Below are 21,484 nucleotides of genomic sequence, written 5' to 3' on the forward strand. Positions count from 1 at the left end.
ACTTTTATAATTAACAATTGAACAAGCATCTTACAATTTCACAAAAAGGGAACCCAAATTATTTGACATATTTCAACACATTTTTTTCCAATAATGGAATAGTTACTTTGCTTAGTAATTAGTTATTTTTAAAATATTCTTACTCAGTTACTAACTCTTGTTACTTTTTTGAAGAAGCAACTATAACTAATTACTTTTTGAAAATAACTTGCCCAACACGGGTGCTTACCCTTTCAGTCAGTCAGATAGGATCTAAAATGTTCTAAATTGGATAGTCGCCATGAAAGAGGACATCTGGGTAGAAATTTAACAGTGGATAGGAAAGGGGGATGGAGTGTTTCTTCTAAGAGATGAAACCCAAAGACTGAGAAGAAGAGGTAATAAAATCCACATTCTAGAAGCCTAAATCCAGTGCACGGTTGTGGGGAGCTCATACATGCAATCTCCACACAGAAAGGTCTAGTTGGTATTTAGACCTATGACATTCTCACTGTGAGGCGAGAGCACTAGCAACTGCTCCACCATGCAGCCCAGAAGTGACCAGATTTGTTTCTGAAACAATTGTTTCCAAGATTTTTCAGATTTAAGAGACTTTACCCTGCATTTCAGATATGGTGGGATTTCATTGTGGGTTTAAAATGTGTTATAAAGGGAAGAGAAGTGATGGATGTTTAAAGCTGACTTGACGATCCTCAAAACTCATCCCGGCTCACAATATGGCAGGAAGTGCCCTCCCCTGGCGGTGTACGGGCTGTGCATTACATAAAACGGGGCTCTTTATTTGTCATCCTCTCCCGACTTTCCCAGCAAACACCAGAAGGAGGAAACAAATCCCGGATGTAAAACAACAAAAGTCGTGGATGGAACGTTAACAGTTTTCCCCCAGTAAAGCACATTTAATATCTCCATATGCAGTTATTATTCTGTTGTAAAAGTAAGGATTTTTTTGTGTTTCGTGGCTCAGCCGGCCGCGGCGTTGCAGATGTGGCGAGCTGTGGTTTTACGGTGGAGGGGAAGCAGCGGAAGTGTAGTATTTTACCCACTGAATAGTAATTCTGCTCCGTGCGTGTGAGAAGGAAGAAAGGAGGGTAGTCTGTAGTGGAGAGCTCCTGGGCTGGAAAAGGGTACGGGGTTGGCTGTTTTCCCTGATTTCTGTGAGCCCACTCGGCCTGTTTCCACCTCCTTAATCTGGCGAAAGGCTAAACGGGTAAAATGGAGGCGGACAGACCCGGCGGAGGACCAAACCCGAACTCCGGAGGCGGCAGCTGCGGAGCGGGGCGCAACCCAAACGGGCCCAAAGCAGCACCGGGCCAGGCGACATCAGCCGCGGCGACCGGGGCGATGGCAGCGGCGGCGGTAGGAGGAGGAGGCGGAGGAGGTGGAGGAGGTGGTGGAGGAGGAGGAGGCGGAGGAGGAGTAGTACTAGCGGGAGGAGCAGGACCCGGAGGACCAGGAGTCGGGGCCGTCCCCGGACCGCTGCAGCCGCGGGAGCTGCAGCAGGACGGGGACTCGGGTATGACGCTTCCCGGGATCCTGCACTTCATCCAGTACGAGTGGGGACGCTTCCAGGCCGAGAAATACCGCTGGGAGGCAGAGAGAGACGAACTCAGGGTAAATGTATTCACCGTTTAACCTGCAGCGACGGCGGATAAGGGCTGGGGAAGGCTGCTGGAGGAGCTCCCGGAGTGTGGCTTTGTCAGGGTGTTCAATCCCGGTTAGTCGGCCACTTCCAGGGCGACAAAATGCTAATGGGCTAACATCACACCGGGACGCTTTATCATGTACACACAAGTCACAATACACTACTGGGTGACTTATAGGTGCTGAACAACCCCTTCTTCCAAAGGAAAAAAAACCTCATACGGTATCGTCTTTTATACTTTAGAGAATACTCCATGTCCTTCTAATCCCCATCAGATCAGATGCATGTCATTCACACTGATTTATAGACCACCAAATCAGACTCATCAGATTACAACAGCAGCCAAACTAATCTTCATGTAAGAAAAAGGCAAATAAACTGTGTGACTACTCTGACCCCGTGCATCTCCAAAATTGAGGACATACCACTTATTTATACATTCATAACATAGAAACTTAAGCTTTGTTCTAAGATTAAAAAAACACACAAAATATACACTTTTATATATTGTTTTTAATACCCTGTATTATTGAGCTCATGACTGAAATTTTGAGGGGAAAAAAAGAAAAATGAATTTATGTGAGTTTAAGTGGATGTTTAGCAATAGGGGGATTAACTTTACCAAAGTATCCCAATTTTTGAAAAACAGCTGTGTTTGCACAGGTACTCATCAAGGACACCCGAGGACACCAGTCTGTTGAAGATAGGCTCTGTTATGGCTTTCCTGTGCAAACAGTTTGTTGAGATATCTGGTTCTTCGTGTCCCACAGGAACCTATCCAGTGATCTGTGGTTGTTCTGCTGTTGTTAAAAAGATGATATCAGTGTTGCACAGCTGTGCCTTCCTTTTAAAGTCACTGTGTTTGACAAAAGTAGCCATCAAAAGGCATGTGGAGCATTCTTACTTGAAACGAAGTATATGTGAAATGTAGTTTGATGAGTATTGTTTCTAAAAAAGAACTGAGCTGATGGGAGATAGTGGTCGGATTGTTCCAGGATTGGAAAGGTTAGAAAAACATTCACCCACGGACATGACATGTTGTTCCACATCTCAAGTAGATCATATTTTCATTCCCAAACCCATATTTGGATTTCCTCCTATCACCACAGTTTGCTTGTGATTTAGATGAACTCTGTCTCTGTAGTTCATGAACTCTGTAAACCAGCAGTAAAAACATATCCGTGCCCCCCTTCTGTCACTCACGCTCTCACTTTGCCCCCAACTCAAATGTATGTAGTTATAAATAGGAGATTGATAAAATATGGATGAGCAATAACAAAGTGACTCTACTTGCTGTGTTGATAGTCATGGGTTGAATCGGGGATGGAGGTCAGAAGCAGACTGTTGCATGTTCGACATGCCATTAGCGCTTGGTATGGAACTTCGGTAATATGCGTGTATTTGCTGCACATGGTGTGGTTTCACGGGTACAATTAGCACCCTGTCCTGTGCTGAAAGACAGAATCACTGGAGTGCCAGGCTGAGGAGTTGACCTAGCTTACATTTTGACACCCACAGGCCACAGGCTCCTGGCTTTTATTGCCAGCATGCTGGCAGAGCTCTCAGCATGCCAGTGATCGTGCCCTCTGGTTGTATTCTGTGCAGTTAAAGCTGCACAGTTCATAAATCCATGTAGTTTGCTTACATAGTGTGCGAACATGACTTTTTGTGGACTTTGTGTACTAGTCCTAAATTAGGTACATGTAAGAGAATATATTTTGGAGAGTGCTCAAACCATCACCAACAGGAAATTAACAGTATCGTATTGCAGCAGTGTGACTTTGTGTCACAACGTTGATGTCTTTGTGTGGCTCTGTGAAACTGTAGCACATGTTCCGCCCCTCTGGGTTTGTTGTTGGTGTGAATGGCCACCTGTGGTGTTGCGTCTCCACTGACAGGCCAGGAATGAGGGCCCTCCCCGCTCTGGGCCAGGTGGGGCGTCCCGCCTCGGACATGGGACAGCAGCTCAGAGGACAGGTGGCTCTGGGTTAATGCCTCTGTCCTTCAGTGGCGGCATGAGAGGCTTTTTCCACCGTCTTCTATCAAATCAAGCTTTAGTGCAGGGGTGGGCAATCGATGCCGAGAGGGCAGCTACTGTTGAGAGCGGAGCCATGAGGTCTACTCAGTTCTGCACAATATGAGTTTATGTCTTATTGGCTGTTTTGTGGGAAGGGGACTGTATTTGGTAATGTACACATTTATTCCAAAGTAACAACAGTAAGATAATGACAATCGCACAGTCCAAGCCAGTATATTGTTCTAAACATTTAGGATACATAAATTATTGTGGGGCAGTGCCACAACATGATGTTAAAACTATTTAGTAGTTTTGAATTTAAAATGATTTAATCATCAAATTTGCGATTTTTATTAGTTTCACAGCTTTCCAACAGATTTGATTGGATAAATGTGTCATACAATGTTGTTTATCCACTTCCTTTTAACTTATGTTGTTGTTGACATAGTAAGCCCTATAAAGGGTTCATAAATGAAATATAGCATGTTTTTAATCAGATAATCTTCCCACATCTGTCAGGTCTGTTCGAAATTGGTGATTCAAGTTGTAGTGTCTTAGCACTGCAGGTGAGTAAACCATTTCTCAAAATATGAGCTACGTACCCTCAAAAAATAAAGCTGCCCTTCAGAATTAAAGCATTTTGAACGTACATAAATTTCCACTTAACTGATTTTCTCAGCCGTTTCTCATTCCGTGCTGGTCAGGGACAGAAAAAGAGCGACATTCTGCTTTAGTATACGCAGCTCTTCCTGACTGTGTCTGAGCAAGTCTGTTGTAACGTCTTATCTTCATTATACTTTAACAGACCGATTGACTGCGCCTTCGATATCGAACTGAGTCACTACTCAAATTATATTACAGAGAAAAGGGCAGGCCTCTACCCGCAATGTTCTACCGCTATTTAATTTCATTAACAGTGTCAGTAGTTGGCGTAGAATAGATTACTGGTGACCCAGTTGACATCACTTCCGGTTGATTGTGGGCCTCGGGGCCCTTGGGTACACATCTCTAATTAAAAGCTCTATGCTTGCAGCCATGACACACACATGACGTCCATGTGTATTGTATAATTACCCGACATGGTCCAGCGCACACACGTTTCCCCTCCTGTGATAAATGAGATGTAGACTGCATGCACTACTCTTTTCAAGCTTCCCCAACAGAATCTAGTTATTTAATTAATTTATTTATTTAAAGACACTCATGAGATGCAACATTTTCTTGTTGAGTAGCTTTAAGTCAAACCTGGGCAGGAAGCCCAACGTTTTATGAGGTTTCTCTCCTGCTGCGCTGGTGCCGTCAGTGCTCCCCTCCATCACACTCCCATCACAATAGAAATGTCCCAGAAAAGTTCGTCGCTCTACTTGTTTGACCACGGAGTCTCTCATGGGGATGTAGGGATGAAAAGATGGAGGGTGGCTGGTTCAGGAGGAAATCTGTCCTTGACCTTGTTCTCCAGATGTTGGAGATGGACTGACAGAACAGGAGGAATCTGTCCACTCTCCGTGTCCGAGCAAACTCTGGAAAGGTTAGCAACATTAGGCCACTTGGAGGAAAACCCATCCTCAGGAAAGAAAGATGAAAAGGCACAGCTTGTGGTTTTGCCAACATAATATCAACAAAAAAAATCTCCCTTGTTAATTATCAAACAAGGCTCATTGACTTGGGACTGATTTTGCTCTCATTTAAAAGATAATGATTCATTTTGAACTGCTGTTCCGAAACTATTGCAATTGTCTCAACAACTTTTTGTGCTGATTTTGAGTGTCTGTCTCTCTTGAAAAACACCTTCAACAGCTGATGAATGGGCTGCCTTGTCTCATGTTTGCTGGCCCAGATCCCATGCATGAGCAAAAACAAGCATGTCCCAGGCTAAAGCAGGGACAGAAAAACAAGAGACTGGTGAACGCTAAAAACTGTACGAATGAGGCCTCTCCTCATTTCATAGCCTATATATAAAAAAAGAAGTGGGATTTGTTTTTGAAATCATAATTTTTTTTTTCAGATGCTTTACAGCTTGTTTTTACCAACTTGATACTCTTTGTTCTTTTTTTAAATCTCATTTCAATATCATACTGAACACTGCCGTTTCAGAGAGAAATGCTAGAGTAGGCAAAATACGGTCAGAGCTAAAGAACGAGTCGGTAAGTCATAGATGGCATCCAGCAATAAGCTCTTTGACATCCTAATCCGTCTGTTTTGGTTCCCCTGTACGTATCAGGAAAAGGCTGTCTTTACAATCTGCATTTGTTGACTCTGGAATATTTGGGTGTGTGTGTGTTTGTGTACACCCGCTGCCCTGTCTGTGGGCAGCTTTGCACTGTCAGGGATTTTTTTTCCGTTCTGAGCACTAGTAGGAACCTGTCTGAGTACAATATGAGACAGTGTAGAAGGGGGTGGGAGACGGATGCGTGTGTGTGTGTGTGTGTGTGTGTGTCAGGGCAGGTTGGAGCTCGTGTGTGTATGAGTCGGAGGACAAACACGTGGAAATAAAGGTTGTGAAATGAATGAAATGATTTCACTGATTTAAATCATTTAGTAACAGATTTTTTTTCCCCAACTTGAGATATAAAAAAACATTCAGCGGAAGGTTGCGGTGGGGATTGAGGTGATTACAGATGACATTATTCAAAGGACAGTTGCAGTTGCATGGACACAGAGACACTCTCTCTCTCTCACCCATCAACCTAATTTTTTTGTTTTTTGGTGAAAACCACACACTCCAAATCCTGTAATCTAACAGGGATGAGTGCAGTTAGTAGGCTGAGCAATTAAATGTGCGCCCCTTTCCAGTCGGCTCCACAAATTTTAGTCTATTAAACAATTAGTGTTTTTTTTTTTTTTTTTTTTTTTGCATAAGTCATTGCTGAACTATCATGCGGCCGCCCACCACTAGTCAGGGTCACACAGCAGCGCCCTCCACATGGCAGTGCTCCAGTTACATCACTACTTTTGTCACAGAATTAAAATAAAGCAACTTTTATACTGTGTTTCAGAAAAAATGGCATATCACCACTCATTTTAAGCATTTAGATATTAACCTGCATGAAAGGACAGCTGCTGCTTCTGGCAGTGCTGGTGTTATTTGCCCAGAGACGGCGTGATCCAAAGATTAAACAAAGCCTGCGTCTGCCTCACTTTGTTGGAGGTAAAGAGTTGAGGAAGTCACTGCAATATGTTGAACCTGAATGTTTTGTCTGAGAAATCTGCTTTTTCAGGCCAGTCGGTTTGTCGGATGAATTAATCCTCATGAACATCTCGAGAATCAAACAGGGTCTCCTCTTGCTTTGAGGCAGATAAGCTATCCACTGCACCGCCATGCAGCATTTTTTTTTAAAGGTTTTCATAGAATCTTTTAAAAAATTCACTGCATTATTGTTTTTGTTACATATGCAAGTTAAAACGATGCTGCCTCCATGATGATAGGTGGTGATGCACACTCCTTCAACGTATCAGTTTTGGGATATTTCCAGTTCCTTTTTCCCTTTTTACATGTCGAACGTCTGGATCGGGATTCGGCACTGACCTCTAATGAATTTACAGAAAACATTGCTTCCCAATCTCGTCTAAATCTTCTGAAATATATCAGAGTAGATCAACTTTGATGCAGTATCTGGGCGTGTTAGCGTGACTGTAAAAACAATTTCAGTTGCGCTAATGTGATTACCTGTGCTTTACACGGATGTCATGCAAGAGTTGTGACTGTCATGACACCGCACGTACAGTTAAGCTTGAAAATCTCATTTTATTTCGAGAAAGCCTCTCTGTGTTGAGGTTTGAAGATGTAATATCAAGGCCAGCTGGGATGCATTTCTCCACTCTCGAGTGGTCTTCCATCTGCGTTCAGCCATTTTTAGTTCCCAGTGCACAATGTGCGAGCTGTCCTCTGATATGTAAACCTCCCACACCGCGACGCTGCCCAGTTATCACAGCAGCTGAGCTCGCTCGTGTTTTATTATGCTTTATGTCAGATTATGTCACGCTGGGACAACAACTTTGGCTTGTGTGAAAACTACAAATAGACCCTTATTAGAAAACACAACAGAAGCACAATCGCTCCTTTGTTTCTTATTGCAAATCCTCCGATCACTATCTGCTTGCAGCTAATCCTGTGTTGGCTGCTTCAGTAAACCACGCAACCACAGCAAATGATACAGTATTACATAACAGTTCATGCATGGCTAAGCAGTTTTTGTGTTTCACCAGTCTTCCTGATATTTTGAAGGAACACATTTACTCTGCTTTATATAAAAGACCTTAGGTAATTGTCGAGAGCTGACCTGGTTCTTCAGGATCAGGCCGAGTATAAACCACACAGCCGTCTTTATTTTTGAGAATCTCTGAGATCTGGCCTGCAGAGTAACACGCTAGTTGTGACAGTCCTCTCCAAAAACTCCCAGATAAGCATATGAAATCACATTGCATTAATCAGGATTACTCAGCAGCGGTAAGGTTTGCTTGGCAGATAATCCCATGTTCCTCTAGCCCTTCTCGCTGGTTACATGACAGTCTGCGTGTCTTTTGTGTGTGTGTGCGCGCGCGTGTGTGCGTGCGCACCTTCCTCTGAGATCGACTTCCCTCTCAAACAGACCAAGAATCTGCCCCATGAGATGGCGTTTTTAGACTGTTCTAGTTTTCCAGAGCTTGGTGTGCGTGTGGGAGCTCAGGCCGGGCGTACAGAGGAGAAATGGGCTGTGAAACAAGATGTAATAATAATGCTTCAGCACCACTGGGCACAAAGAGGGAGAGAAAGCAAGAGAAAGCCATTGTTTTACAATCACCTGAATTTAAAGCTTAATGGATTAGACCGCTTTACCTCACTCCAGAAGTCACCGTTGTTTCCACTGGGCCTTTTTAAAGTTTTATCATAAATCAGCCATGATAAATATAGATAAGAGAGCCGCCAAATAAACGGTCATCGTTTATAGTCAGACCTGGTGGAGTATCGTCCTGACTGTGTGGGACACACAGGTTCGGACCCTGTTTTCTCTGTTATCCTGTTGTGGAAATGAGCCAAGACTGTGGTAGAAGGTGCAATGATTTGCTAGTTTTTAAAGGTGTAACACTTCTCAACTGAATCAGAAAACCAGGTTCAAAGGACTTCAGTGCTGAAACTCAGAACTAAGATGAACTCTAAGCTCAGTACTTAACGGCTTTTGGTAGCATTATCGGAGCGTGCCGGATAAAGCTACAGTTTTCAACACACAAATGGAATAGATTCCTATCTTATGACAATCAATTAGTGTATTCATGGATAACCTGGCATTCAACCGGAGTTTTTCTTATGTTGAACTTGTTCCATACTTAAGTTATGGTAATCTAATTAATGTCCATCTGCTTGATTGTGCAATGCAACATTTCTTTCATCAAATGTGTTTTTTTTTTTTTTTCTTTAAGTTTTCCGGTTTTCTTTATACACACTGTCACCTTGTGCACACCATTCAGGAATGATCTTTTTCAAATCATTACTGCTCTTTCCTGTACCTGCTGCACTTTTTCCCTCCGATACTTTTGTATTATGATCACTGAGAGTTTGGCAGTGTTGCCATGTGCCTTTCTACTCTCTTTTCTCTGACAAATGGCAAGAACAGTCAGCGAGCATCACTTTCCTCAAGGTAAGAATTTAATCAGCAAGGAGGAAGGAAACAGCCGGGAAACCAGGGAGGAAGCACATGAAGGAAGGATGTGTCTTAAAAGAGCGTTTGAATCTGGCCGGGCCGTGTCTTGTTTTCCCTCTCCTGCAGATGCAGACTGTGGCCTTGGTTAGAAAAAGTTAAAAATAAGAGCCCTCTTCCCCAACCCTCTACTTACTCCCGGGGTTTTCAGAAGTCAGCTTTGTTATGCTTGTCATGTTAGGATATCAAACCCTCTCCTTTCTTTGCTTAATTGAGCCTGCTGCATTTTTTGCAATCAACTTCGCTTCCGTTACAGCAGTCGTGTCAGGCAGAATTTTGTTTTGGATGTTCATGTTTGCCTGTGTGAGAGCTTGTGACGTTTCTGTCCCGTTCAGAAGGTACATTGTTTGCTCATTGACATCCTGTGTATGTGTGTGTTTCAGGCCCAGGTGGCGTTCCTGCAGGGCGAGAGGAAAGGGCAGGAGAACATGAAACAAGACCTGGTGAGGCGGATCAAAATGCTGGAGTACGCCCTCAAACAGGAGAGGTATGACGCCGGCTCGGAAAGTCCCCCTCCCTCTCTCTCTCTCTCTCGATGCCTGCTCCTCGTTCAGCCGGTCCCAGTCATTTGCATGCTTCAGGCTTAGTGACTTGCTTGTAAAAGATTTAGCTGCCTTTACTCATAACGTTGCCCTCATGTGGGCCTTTGTGGGGTTGCAGAGCGAAGCACCAGAAGCTGAAGACGGGAAATGACCCGAGCCAGGGTGACAAGAAGCCAGAGACGGAGGCCGAGCAACGTACGTTTGACTCTAAACTCCTCTCCGCCGTTTGGAAACAGTGCGCCGAGCTCAGCTGTCGTTGTTGCGTGCATCCTTTATTGCACTTTCAGCTCAGTTTCTGCTTTTCTTGCCATGCCTCGTTGTTGCACCACGATTGAACAATCTATTTTCTGTAGTTCCCAATGGGCCGGCTGAGTCAGACTCTGAACCAGCCAATCAGATGTCCTGGAAGGAGGGACGTCAGCTACTACGCAAGTAAGGCCTCTGACCCCTTTATCTCAGCGCCGTACTAATGTCTGTTATTGTTGGTACACTTGTGATCTAGACGAGTGGGCTGAAATTACATAAGTGATGGTGTGTGTGTTTGTTCTTTTCTCTGTGAACGTAGATACCTTGAGGAGGTGGGTTACACAGACACCATCTTGGACATGCGCTCTAAGCGCGTGCGCTCTCTGCTGGGGCGGAGCAGCCCCGAGGCCAACGGCCCGCCGCCCAGCGAAAGCTGTCCAGAGCCCGAGCCGCGGGCAGGAGGAGAGTCTCTGCTCGTCCGACAAATAGAGGAACAAATTAAAAGGTGAGCGAGGAAGCAGACACTCGCTGCACACAGAAAAGCTGCATGGGGATGGAACAATGAATAGCTAGCATATCCAGATGCATAGAAAAAAAAAGAAGATCAGGGAAAATATAATTGTTTTGACTTTTCTTTCTTCATAACATACAGCATAGTAAAATGTTTTGAGCAGCTAATTAGTTAAAACGATGCCAAATAAAACAAAAACAGGTTTGTATTTCAGTATATATGTAATAATATGTAAATATCTGCATGTTTTACTGATTGAATACAATTATGTGGACGATGAACTTTCCATTGTTGGCACATGCGAAACGTCTGTTTATCAGATATTGACATCCCTGACATTTAGCCGTGTCCCACCCTGTGTAAACAAGCTCCGATTAACACACCATGCCATAATCTGATTATCACAGACAGGATGATGAAATATTGCGGTGTGCTGATCCATAAACCTCATGACAAAAGCTTCTTACAACGAGCCGTCTCAGGTTTCAACTGGTCCACATCCAATCCTGTAACCAGGCTGTATTTAATATAAGATCATTTTATAAGAGTGATGATGAAAGGTCCTTCAGAAATGCAGTATTTTTCATGTTAGAGTTTTGTAAGTGGCTTAAAAACCCCAAACCAAGGTTAGAAAGCACTTTCTGATGCGGCTGAGATTACAGCAATAAGAACAAGAGAGAAATGTTGGCATTTGGATTTATCTGTAATTTGAAAAGAATTGTTCCACATGTGGACCGAACATGCATGGTTTTACCCCTTGGCTGTGTTACATAATGTAAACAAGCTCCCAGTTGTTGTTTTTTTGCTCTTTAAAAATGAACAATCTAATTATAGTGTGATGTAATGCTTGAGTGTATTTGAGGTAAAACTTTCTCTTTTTCTAAAGGAGTGATGCTTCTGCATGTTTTACTGTATGAAAATGAAATCTAAGTTAAGAAGTAGTTTTATAAAAGTTACATTTATGTCATAGGGTTGTGTTGGAGTTTTTAAAGGAACGTGCACAGAGGTGCTTTAAGAGTCATGGCAGAATGAAGCACAGCGTTTGTGTCAAACTTCCCTCCACATGGATGTTTTTTGTTTTCCATCGTGTTTTCCTTCGTTTCACTTCGAGAACATATCATGAACTATGTGTCCGTTTGTAGGAACGCAGGAAAAGAAAGCTCTAAGGAACGTGTGGGCGGCTCTGTGCTGGACAAGATCCCCTTCCTGCACGGCTGCGAGGACGATGATGAAGACGACAGCGACGAGGAAGATGACTTCCAGGGCATGGCGACCGACTGCATCGACGGTCCGCGCAAGAGCAAAAAATCCCGCGTAAAGGTACGATCTGTGCTCGGAAATACAGTTAGGGAAAAGATAACCCAGTGGCAACTCTGGATCAGGGACTGAAGCACCAGCAGATGTCCGCTGTTCTCACGTTCCGCTCTCTGCTCTCGCGTCCAGATGGGCTCGGAACCGATGACCACGGACCTGGACCCCGAGGACGAGGAGGACGAAGACGACTCGGAGGACGCCCTCAGTGAATTTGACTTCCTGGGCTCGGGGGAGGATGGGGAGGGGGCGGGAGAGGCCCGGATCTCGGGGGACGGCCGGGAGTTAGGTACGCTGTTGCCATAGCAACATCATCAGCACCAGCACTTTCCAGAATCACTGCCACCAGTGTATCTGTCTTCTCCTGCCCCCTCACTCACCTTTTTATCCTTTACTTCTCATTGTGTCTCGGCATCTCTTCTTGTCAATAAAACCAACCTCTTTTGCCAACCACCTGTCTCTCTGTCCTGTTTGACCAGCTGTCAGTCTGTGATTCTTTAGAGCCGTGTAGCTGTCATCTTTGTCTGTAGATAGACTTTCTCTGTGCTCCAGAGCCATTTCGGAGGGGATTATGCATGCTGCCTTTTCCTTTTCTGTGTTCATATTTCATTCTCTGATTCATATCTGCACTCTTAAGTTTATACCTTTCTGAAGTTCTTTCTTCTTTTTTTTCTCAGAAAAAGTTGCATTAGTGCTTTTTTACAGTATTTAAAAGAATGAACTCTGCATTTCTCCACCTCCGTTTTGTCTTTCATCTGTCCGTCTCTTGGCCTCCTCCTCCTTCCTTCGCCTCTCCGCATGATGGATGTTTTGTGTCTCTCTCCTCTTGCCGGGTTCAGAAAACCGCAGGAACAAGTTACAAGGCATGATGTCGGACTTCCCCCCTAAACCTACCCCGCCCCCCTCCGTATCAGGACAGACTCGCCCCGGGGAAGGTAAGACTCCCCCCATAAATGTGCTCCAATTTAAAAAAAAAAAAAAAAGAAAGAAAGAAAGACAGATTTAATTTCTGAAATATTCTGTTTTCATCTTTACTCCCGTCCAATACGCATGATTGTAGCTCACATTCTGAATCTTAGACAGTGTTTCACTTTCCTCTGGTTTTTAAAGCTTCTGTGGGGGAGAACTTGTAAAGTTGCTCCTACACATCAACATTTCCTCTGGTACATGGTGTGGGAGTAAGAAAATATTATGACTGGACTGTTGCCACGGCTATCTGAGAAGCATCACTCTATTTTGCAATTATCTCACCCTGTATTTTTAGAGTCGTGACGTCTCTGGGCGGGCGGTGGTAACTGGTGTGCTTTTCCACCTCCGCCTGCAGGTGGTGCTCTGGGCTTCTCCTCTGATGTTTTCATCATGGATGCTGTGGGAGGAGGCGACATGAACCTGGGTGAACTGGCTGATCTCACTGTTGCAAACGACAACGATCTCTCCATGGATGTAATTGCGTATTTTTTGCTCAGATCAACGCGCACGTTTGTAGTTCAGCCCACATTCTGAGCGGTTTCTTAAAAGATCCCCGTGTTGATGTTTCTGTGGCAGATGCAGGACAACAGAGAAGAATTCAAGAAGACGTGGAACCCTCGTTTCACACTACGAAGCCACTTTGACGCCATCCGCGCTTTGACGTTTCACCCCAGCCAGGCGGTGCTGCTCACGGCCTCTGAGGATGGTACTCTGAAGCTCTGGAACCTGAACAAGGCCATGCACTCGAAAAAGTGAGGACTCATAACCGTCTTCTACGAGGCACACGTTCGGTTAAACAGTGCCGGTTTGCAACACGATACTCCCAGCAGTCACACATGAAGCATATTGTAAAGACTGTGCTCTTCCACAGGAATGCAGCGCTGGATGTCGAGCCCATCTATACATTCAGAGCACACAGGTGAGTCCAGCTAGTCCTGAACAGCTGTTTCCATGTAGACACCTCTCGCTGATATCCAGTAAAACTGAATTCCACTGAAATATGACTCTGTGTGCAGCGGAGCTGTTCTTTCCCTGACGATGGGTGAAGATGGAGATTCCTGCTATAGTGGAGGTCTGGATGGGACCGTGAGGTGTTGGAAGATGCCGGACCTGAATGTGGATCCCTATGATAACTATGGTGAGTTACATAATACTCTGGGTGCCTCTTCGTTTATCCTTCATTCAAGTTACTTGCAGAAAGCTTGGGCTTTTCTTCAGCGACCACTGTTGAAAGTGTGGGTGTATTCTGGACAAAACAAACTCACCTGCAGCCAGTTTAGAGATACACTAAACTTCTATTGTTAGAAGAACTTATTTTCTCTTGAAAAACACCCTGATCTCCTTACTAGAAAGTGGAATCAGCAAATACTCAGCCATCGTGCTGTAAATGTTTTTTTTTTCTTTGTTTTTTTTTTTCCTTCACTTTATCTTGTCATTTGTTCTCCATGCAGACCCTGGCATCGAGAGCAGTGTGCTCGCAGGACATGAGGACAGCGTCTGGGGTCTGACCTACTCCACTGCTCACCATCGTCTGGCCTCGTGCTCGGCGGACGGCACCATTCGCATCTGGGACCCTCAGAACTCGTCTCCCTGCGTGTCCGTCTTCAATAAGGAGAGAGGTAGTTTTCCAGTTGACTCTCTATCATCTTTCTGTCAGTTTGCAGTCGTATCCAAGACCACAGCTTGATGATTGTCTCCCCTCATGCCCAGAACATGGAACTCCCACCTCTGTGGCCTTTGTGCCCACCGACCCCAACCAGGTGGTGGTGTCGTTCGACGGTGGCGAGACGCTGCTGTACGACCTCAACACAGAGCAGAGTGTCACTGCACTGGAGACACAGACCAAAGATGGTACGCTCCCGACGCGAAAGAAGTTAAAAATAAATAATTACATGAGCAGGAGGAAGCCGGCTGGGCTGACAGTGGGCTGTTTGTCTTGGTTTGCAGGCAGCGAGCTGATTAATCGTGTCGTCAGTCACCCGTCTGAGCCCGTGTCCATCACTGCACATGAGAATCGCACCATCCGTTTCCTAGACAACAAGACAGGTATGTGCAGGAGGGGTTTTAACTGCATCTGATGGGAACACACATACATGAGTCTGCTCTGTGTGTCTTGGACAGGTAAAGTCGTTCACTCCATGGTGGCTCACTTGGATGCGGTCACCTGTCTCACTACAGACCCCAAAGGCACTTACCTCATCTCTGGCAGTGAGTACCACCTGGCTTTACTGAGTCTCTGCGAATTCGTTCTGTAATGTAGTGTTACTTGTTACATACAAAATAAGGCTGAGACACAACACTCACATGTAGCTTAACATTTTGAATTTTTCTAAAACCAGACAAACATCTGTTTTAGAATACTTGAAATGACTCGATGCTTATTTGTACACAAACGATAAACTTCTGGTTTCATGTAAAACCACTTTATCCAAACATTTCTTGCCTCTCTCATAACATCGTTGCCTTCGTTTGCGCCTGCTCCTCCCTGACAGGCCACGACTGCTCGGTGCGCTTATGGATGCTGGACAACAGGACGTGCGTGCAGGAGATCACTGCCCACAGGAAGAAGCACGATGAGGCCATTCATGACGTGGCCTTCCACTCCTCCCAGCCCTTCATTGCCAGCGCTGGCGCAGACGCCCTCGCCAAGATCTTTGTCTGACGCCAGCGTCGTCATTCTGGTGAGAGTGCGAAGAAAGAGCAAGTCGTGTTTATTCAGGGTGGGAAGGAACTGTTGAGAACAGTAATAAAAGCCCATCAGGAGCCAACAAGTTGTTTTGTTCCTCGCTCTGACCGAGTGTTTCCTTTATTATGGTGCGAGTGATGATCATTTTAACCCTGAAGGCCTGGATTTGTATCCATCCAGCTGTCTGTTGGCAAAGGCAGAACCACCAGTCCCTCACAGGCAAACCAGAGAGAGTGTGTCACACACTCTCATATTCACTCCCACTGGCAGTTTTGAATCACCAGTCAGCAGCCTCAGAGCCCACACACACACACACACACACACACACACACACACACACTCAGAGCATTCAAAATGAACACAGAAAGGCTCCCAAGCCCAAGCTGGACTCACACTTCAGGCAAACTGTCAGTGGCAGAGTGTTATCCACTACATTACTCTGCAGTCTGGCTTGATTGCCTGCTTCATCCACATTCTTGGATGCTGGAAGCTGGACAGTCATGCACACACAAACATACACACACCACCAGCGACTAATACTGTTTTAATTGTGACCGGGATCTCAGGATTCCTACATGAGAACGACGCCACGTTCATACATTTTGAACTGCATAGAGCCATTCTGGGAGCGAAATTTGATGTTCTTGAAACCGCCTCATGTTTACCTGCAAAACTCTGACCGAAAGGCTCGAGTGTTTGAAAACTTCTGCGCCACAGCACTAAAAACTGTTTGTATTGCTGAGGTCCGAGGCAACCACAAAGAATGGATGACAAAACAGACGTGTTTGAACAGTCCCAGAAGTAAACCCACACACACGCTAACTCCACGCAGGAAGGGTACTTGTACCCACGTTATCCAAAAGGGCAAACCACTGCACCAAAGTGCAACCTTGATACTAGCCTGTAGTCACCAGTTGGTTTCCCAAACGCTTTATTTCCTAACTTTGTTGTCCTCTTCCAGGGTCCGACGACCACCACAACTGGGCCAAATGAGACTGGAGAGTGCGGTGGACAGTATTTACCTGCTCACACACACACACACACACACACACACACACACACACACACACACACACACACACAGAAACAGACCCCCTCCACAGACACTTGTCCTGCACCCCACTGGCTGGGTCATCGCCACAGGACGCCGCCCCTGCGCCTCCCTCCAACCCCTCACTGTTCTCCGATGCCTCAGTGACTTCTTCTTGTAATACTAATCACATCTTGTAATGCTTTTTTATATCTCTAAAAATCCTGGCTGCTCTGTTTTCAAGTAATCATGTTTGGAGTAACACTTTTCTACACTACAATATGCTTTCTCTTTATATTTTCTTTGAGTCAGCTAATGATTATTACAAAGCACCGTGTGTGTGTGTGTGTGTGTGTGGGTGTGTGTGTGTGCGTGTGCGTGTGCGTGTGTTTGTCGCGCTTCTGGCACAAAACTTGCATTTCACAGAGAGAATCAACCCTGCACAAACGCACCTCCATTTGTCATTTCTAGATCTTGTTTTTTTTTTTTTTTTTGATAATTGCTTGTGGTAACAAAAGTATGTCGGCATGATTTGAAGTAGTAACTCTTCCCGATGTTGACACGTAACATCTGGCGCAGCCTCTGCAGTGGGAATCAATGTATTACATTCCAAAGACTCCAGATAGAGTGCGCGGTTCGTATTTGGGGTTGGGGAATGTTTAACCCGGTGTGCGTGCGTGTGTGTTGAACAAATAGCTTTAATTTTGTCGCCACGACTCTTTGTCTCATTGTTTTGTGCGGAGCATTACAGCGTCCCAGTGATTCTGCGCGCGTGCGTGTGTATGTGTGTGTAAGACTTTGTTGTACACTATGAATGAACACATTTCTACAATCAGATCCCCATCTGCAGGTTTTTGATTTGAATTTTAATTCAACTCTTCAGACTGCTGCTGTCTCACCATTTTAACCAGATACAGAGTGGTGTGTTTCACTGTGTGCAGCAGTAGTTTTTAAAGTGTGGTGTGTGTTCCTGATCTTCAGTTCACGAGGGATTTTTAGGGTTAGCAGGAATGTTTAGGTTTATTTTTTGAGCAGAAGTGAAAGTAAAAAAAAATGAAGATGTATCCAGAGCTTCACTGGTTGAATCCCACTGCTGAAAAGTCACCCTGAGCTGCTTGGGTTGTATTAGAAATCACATCCTGCAAAAAATTTGTGCCAAATGCCAAATCTGCAGAGAGCATGATCTGCTGCGGAGTTCTCTCTCCAAAATGCATCGTCTCCCTGATTTTCTGAAGAAATTGTGATTAGATATAAATGGAGAGGGAATCGCACAAATGTTTTAGTAAAACATGTTTGAAGTGAATTTATTGTAAATGTAATGGAGACTGATTGAATAAGTAAAGAAAAAAAATGCTTTGGAGCAAAACTGCAGATGTAGATCTTTTAATGATTCAAAATTTTAAAGTAAAAGCTTCAAATTAACCCTACAAGAGTAAAATTGAACCGTCACAGGACTCAGTGTGATGTAGTTTGAATCCTCCCACACTCTGGAATACTCTGTTGTGAACCACGTGAGACTCGGCTGTACGTTCTCTACAAATGCCACCATTTGTGTCATTTGGTGCTTCTTCTATCATTTTTTTTTTAACTGTACAGAAGTGTGTCTTTGGGTGTGTGTGTGTGTGTGTGTGTGTGTTTGCGCACTAGTTAAATCCCGGTGCTTTGACAGACCTCGTCAGTCTTGAGTCAGAATCAGGGACCTGTTTTAATGTGTCTGTTCCGAGAGGCTCTTGTTTTCTCGTTCACTGGGTCACAAACCTGCGTCGAGTGAATCACCGTCTTTCAATCACTTTCAATCCTGAGATCATTTCATGAACTGTCGTCACATTTCGAAGCCTAACCGTCACTGTCGATGTTTGTCATTCCAGGGATGTGAATTACGTGGGCCTCAGTTATTTCAGGCTGGATGTTGGGGGGGGGGGGGGGGGGGGGGGGGGTGGGGGTGTACAGAGCTGTTAATGCTTTACAGTGAGGATCACCAGGACTGAAGGGCGTTCCGTCTTTCCTCGCTCAAGAGATCGTTGTTTCCAAGATGGCGCCACTTGTTGTGGCCGGTGCTTGTTTCTGGTTTGTTGTTATTTATTGGAGCTTAGAGAAAAAGCTCACCTTCCCCTCGGTGTCGAGGCGAGGCTCCCTCTTCTTGTAAGATGTGCATCAGTTGCACAAGTAGCACATTAGCCAAACAAATGTGAAGCTGGCCTCCTCTCTTCGAAGAGCCACGCTTTGGGAACAATTCAAGTATGAGCACCACAGCTGGGCACCTTGTTTTGCCGATCTGGTATGGTTCAATTGGACTGAACATAATCCAGAGAGGAGAAGACATTTTTTGATACAGGCAAGAAAAAAAACAAAAAAAACCATGATTGCTGAAGTTTAAAGAAGTGGCCTCTTAGCATTTCACCTAAATCTTGACTTTTTAAAGAAAAAAAACCTTCATCCTTGAGGATGGTGGTAAATCAGCTGGTTACTCGCAAGATACAGGGTCACACTTAGCGGTCACGTCAACGTGATGAAAGTAGCATAGAGGTAAAACACTCTTTTCCTAATCACTGGGGACACTATAGTATTCCTAATTTATCTCTCTCTACGTATATATGAATATATTTTCACACAGGATGGTGGACTGGCGCGTGGATTTAAACAAGCCGTTACTCTGCTGTTGATTTGACATGAATTTTGTCAAAGAGGAGAACCGGGTGCAACTACGTTTATCGAACTGCTGCTGGGCGAAGCGCCGCGTTGTCGCGTGGAACTACTATTTGGCCCCATGTTGCACTACATCGTTAAAAAGGAGTGGACACACAGGGTGTAGAAATATTGTTTTTGTTTTTTTTTGTTTTTTTTTTTTGCAGGTATTTCTTCTACAATCTGAAGTGAATACTTTTACTCTGAGCTAACAGTGTCCCCTCTGTGAGTAGACAAATCAGTGAGACACATCAAAATAACAAAAAAAAAAAAGAAGAAGAAAGGAATTGAGATAAAGGTTGTAAATGATGACTCGAGTTGCCATTATGTGCTGTAAATGTCCATCATTTCCTTGTTTTCATTCTTGCATTTCTTTTCTTTGATTACGAATACGATTAATAAGATGTAAGAATACTGTAGTATCATACGTGAATCATTCTTCCTTACTAGGCATAGGACTTGCTTGTGATCGATAATGGCAATGTAAAAGTTGTAAAAAAAAAAAAAAAAAAGTAAGGTGATTGAAAAAAAATATTAAAAAAAGATAAAATTGTTAAAAGGAAAAAAAAGAAGAAAAAAAAGGCAGTTATCAGTCAGAGGCCAAGGTAAAGGACTCTCATTTCTTTGTGTTTTTATTTTTTTATTAGCAATTTATCACTGTGTGATATTTTGTACATCATATTAAGCTGTATTCAAACGATTTCCTCTAACTACAAGGGATAAGAGACCTGCTTTTTATTAATTTTGTTTTATTATATATTTTTGAACTGCATTCTAGCTTGTATCAAAATGACTTTCTCTTTTTTGTTTACGGGTCCCCTGTTGTATGTCATTAAGGAAGAAAAGACAAAAAAATGAAAATTTTGTACAGTGAACTGGGAGTTGTGTGTTTTGTTTCACCGCATTCACAAACCGAGGTCACACTTGACCCACAGGCCGTGTCTGATGGAAGTCAGATTCCTGCTTCATTTAATATTTCTTTGTTTATTAACGCTTATTTTATTTTTGCTGATGAGATTTTATTAGTCACATAGTATTAACCCTGGACGACGCCAACTGCAGCTTGTTCACACAATGGATTGTTTTTGATTGCCTTTTTGGGATCATCGGTGCTTCATGTCCTTCTTCTGACAGGTCAGATCAACCAACTCCTGTTGGTCCAAATCAGAAATACCACCTGACTTTATCAGGCATTAAACCAGAGAGAAGAATAATGTTCCCTTCGGCCCACATCTCCACCGATCAAAAGAAGAAATTATGAGAATCGTGACTGTTTTTATTCAAACTGCACATAGTGACGGGTTTTATAATTGTTCTGGAAAAAAAAAAAAAAAAAAGACTGAACATTGGGAGGAAGTCTGGAGGGCAGGAGAGGAGACGAGTGACAGTTTCTCGTTTGTGAAAGTACTTCTGTTTACGCAGAATCTGATTTTGTTCAAACTTTGAACTTTGCTTAAAATGCGAAAGAAATTAACTCACAACAATGACTTGTGAAAGTCTCGTGTTTCTCTTTAAAAACAACCAAATGAAACCACCTATCATACAAGTGATGTGGTTGTGACTTACTTAGTTATCTGTTATAGAAAATAATTAAAAATGATTTTATGTGTTATAAAATAGACAGCACTTAATTATTCACTGAATGTAACGTGACTATAAAATAATATTGCTAAAATGCCAAGTATGTGCTTATTTTGGAAAGCCCTGCAATGCTTTTATTGTGAAGGTGCGTAACAGGAACTGCTTCGATTTTGTTGTACATTTGACCGAAAAAACGGAAAATTATCATCGCTGAACTGAGACTGAAATGTTCAGTAAAAACGTCCGAGCCTCCTTCATCCCTGAAGCCGTAACGAGGCTGTCATCCAGCAGAAATAAGAGAACCCGCTCCTGGCGGATGTTCCACTTACAGGACTGATAAAAGTTACAAATCATTGTTTTGTGTAAATGTAAAGAAATTTCTATTTTTGTGTACTAAGATTCTAAAAAGGCACTCCCATTTTTTTTCCATCTATTTCAGGCTACAGAAGGAAAATGTATAAATATTTATGTGTTGTGTAAACGTCAAGAAAAATCTTTATTTCAAATGTGGCAGTAACGTATGTATCCAGCAGGGGGACTAATGTATATACTATTCAGCTGTTAACCATAATATCAAGGAGGACTTTGT

At 43.7% G+C, this 21,484-nt stretch overlaps 1 protein-coding gene across 1 annotated transcript; it reads left to right on the forward strand.

Annotated features, from left to right (window-relative positions):
• Nucleotides 1–1,047: 1,047 nt before the first annotated feature.
• Nucleotides 1,048–20,186, forward strand: LOC115384563 (striatin-4-like). The gene is made up of 18 exons (XM_030086822.1): nucleotides 1,048–1,611; nucleotides 9,718–9,821; nucleotides 9,995–10,071; nucleotides 10,230–10,308; nucleotides 10,442–10,627; nucleotides 11,776–11,953; nucleotides 12,077–12,233; nucleotides 12,784–12,879; nucleotides 13,269–13,387; nucleotides 13,490–13,665; nucleotides 13,785–13,832; nucleotides 13,930–14,051; nucleotides 14,365–14,532; nucleotides 14,624–14,764; nucleotides 14,861–14,959; nucleotides 15,035–15,121; nucleotides 15,406–15,594; nucleotides 16,561–20,186. Exons 1-17 carry the CDS (start codon nucleotides 1,213–1,215, stop codon nucleotides 15,573–15,575), a joined length of 2,406 nt encoding a protein of 801 aa, XP_029942682.1. The 5' UTR covers nucleotides 1,048–1,212; the 3' UTR covers nucleotides 15,576–15,594; nucleotides 16,561–20,186.
• The last annotated feature ends 1,298 nt before the right edge of the window (nucleotides 20,187–21,484 follow it).

Source organism: Salarias fasciatus, unplaced genomic scaffold (assembly GCF_902148845.1).
Source record: "Salarias fasciatus unplaced genomic scaffold, fSalaFa1.1, whole genome shotgun sequence".
In the NCBI taxonomy this organism is placed as follows: domain Eukaryota; kingdom Metazoa; phylum Chordata; class Actinopteri; order Blenniiformes; family Blenniidae; genus Salarias; species Salarias fasciatus.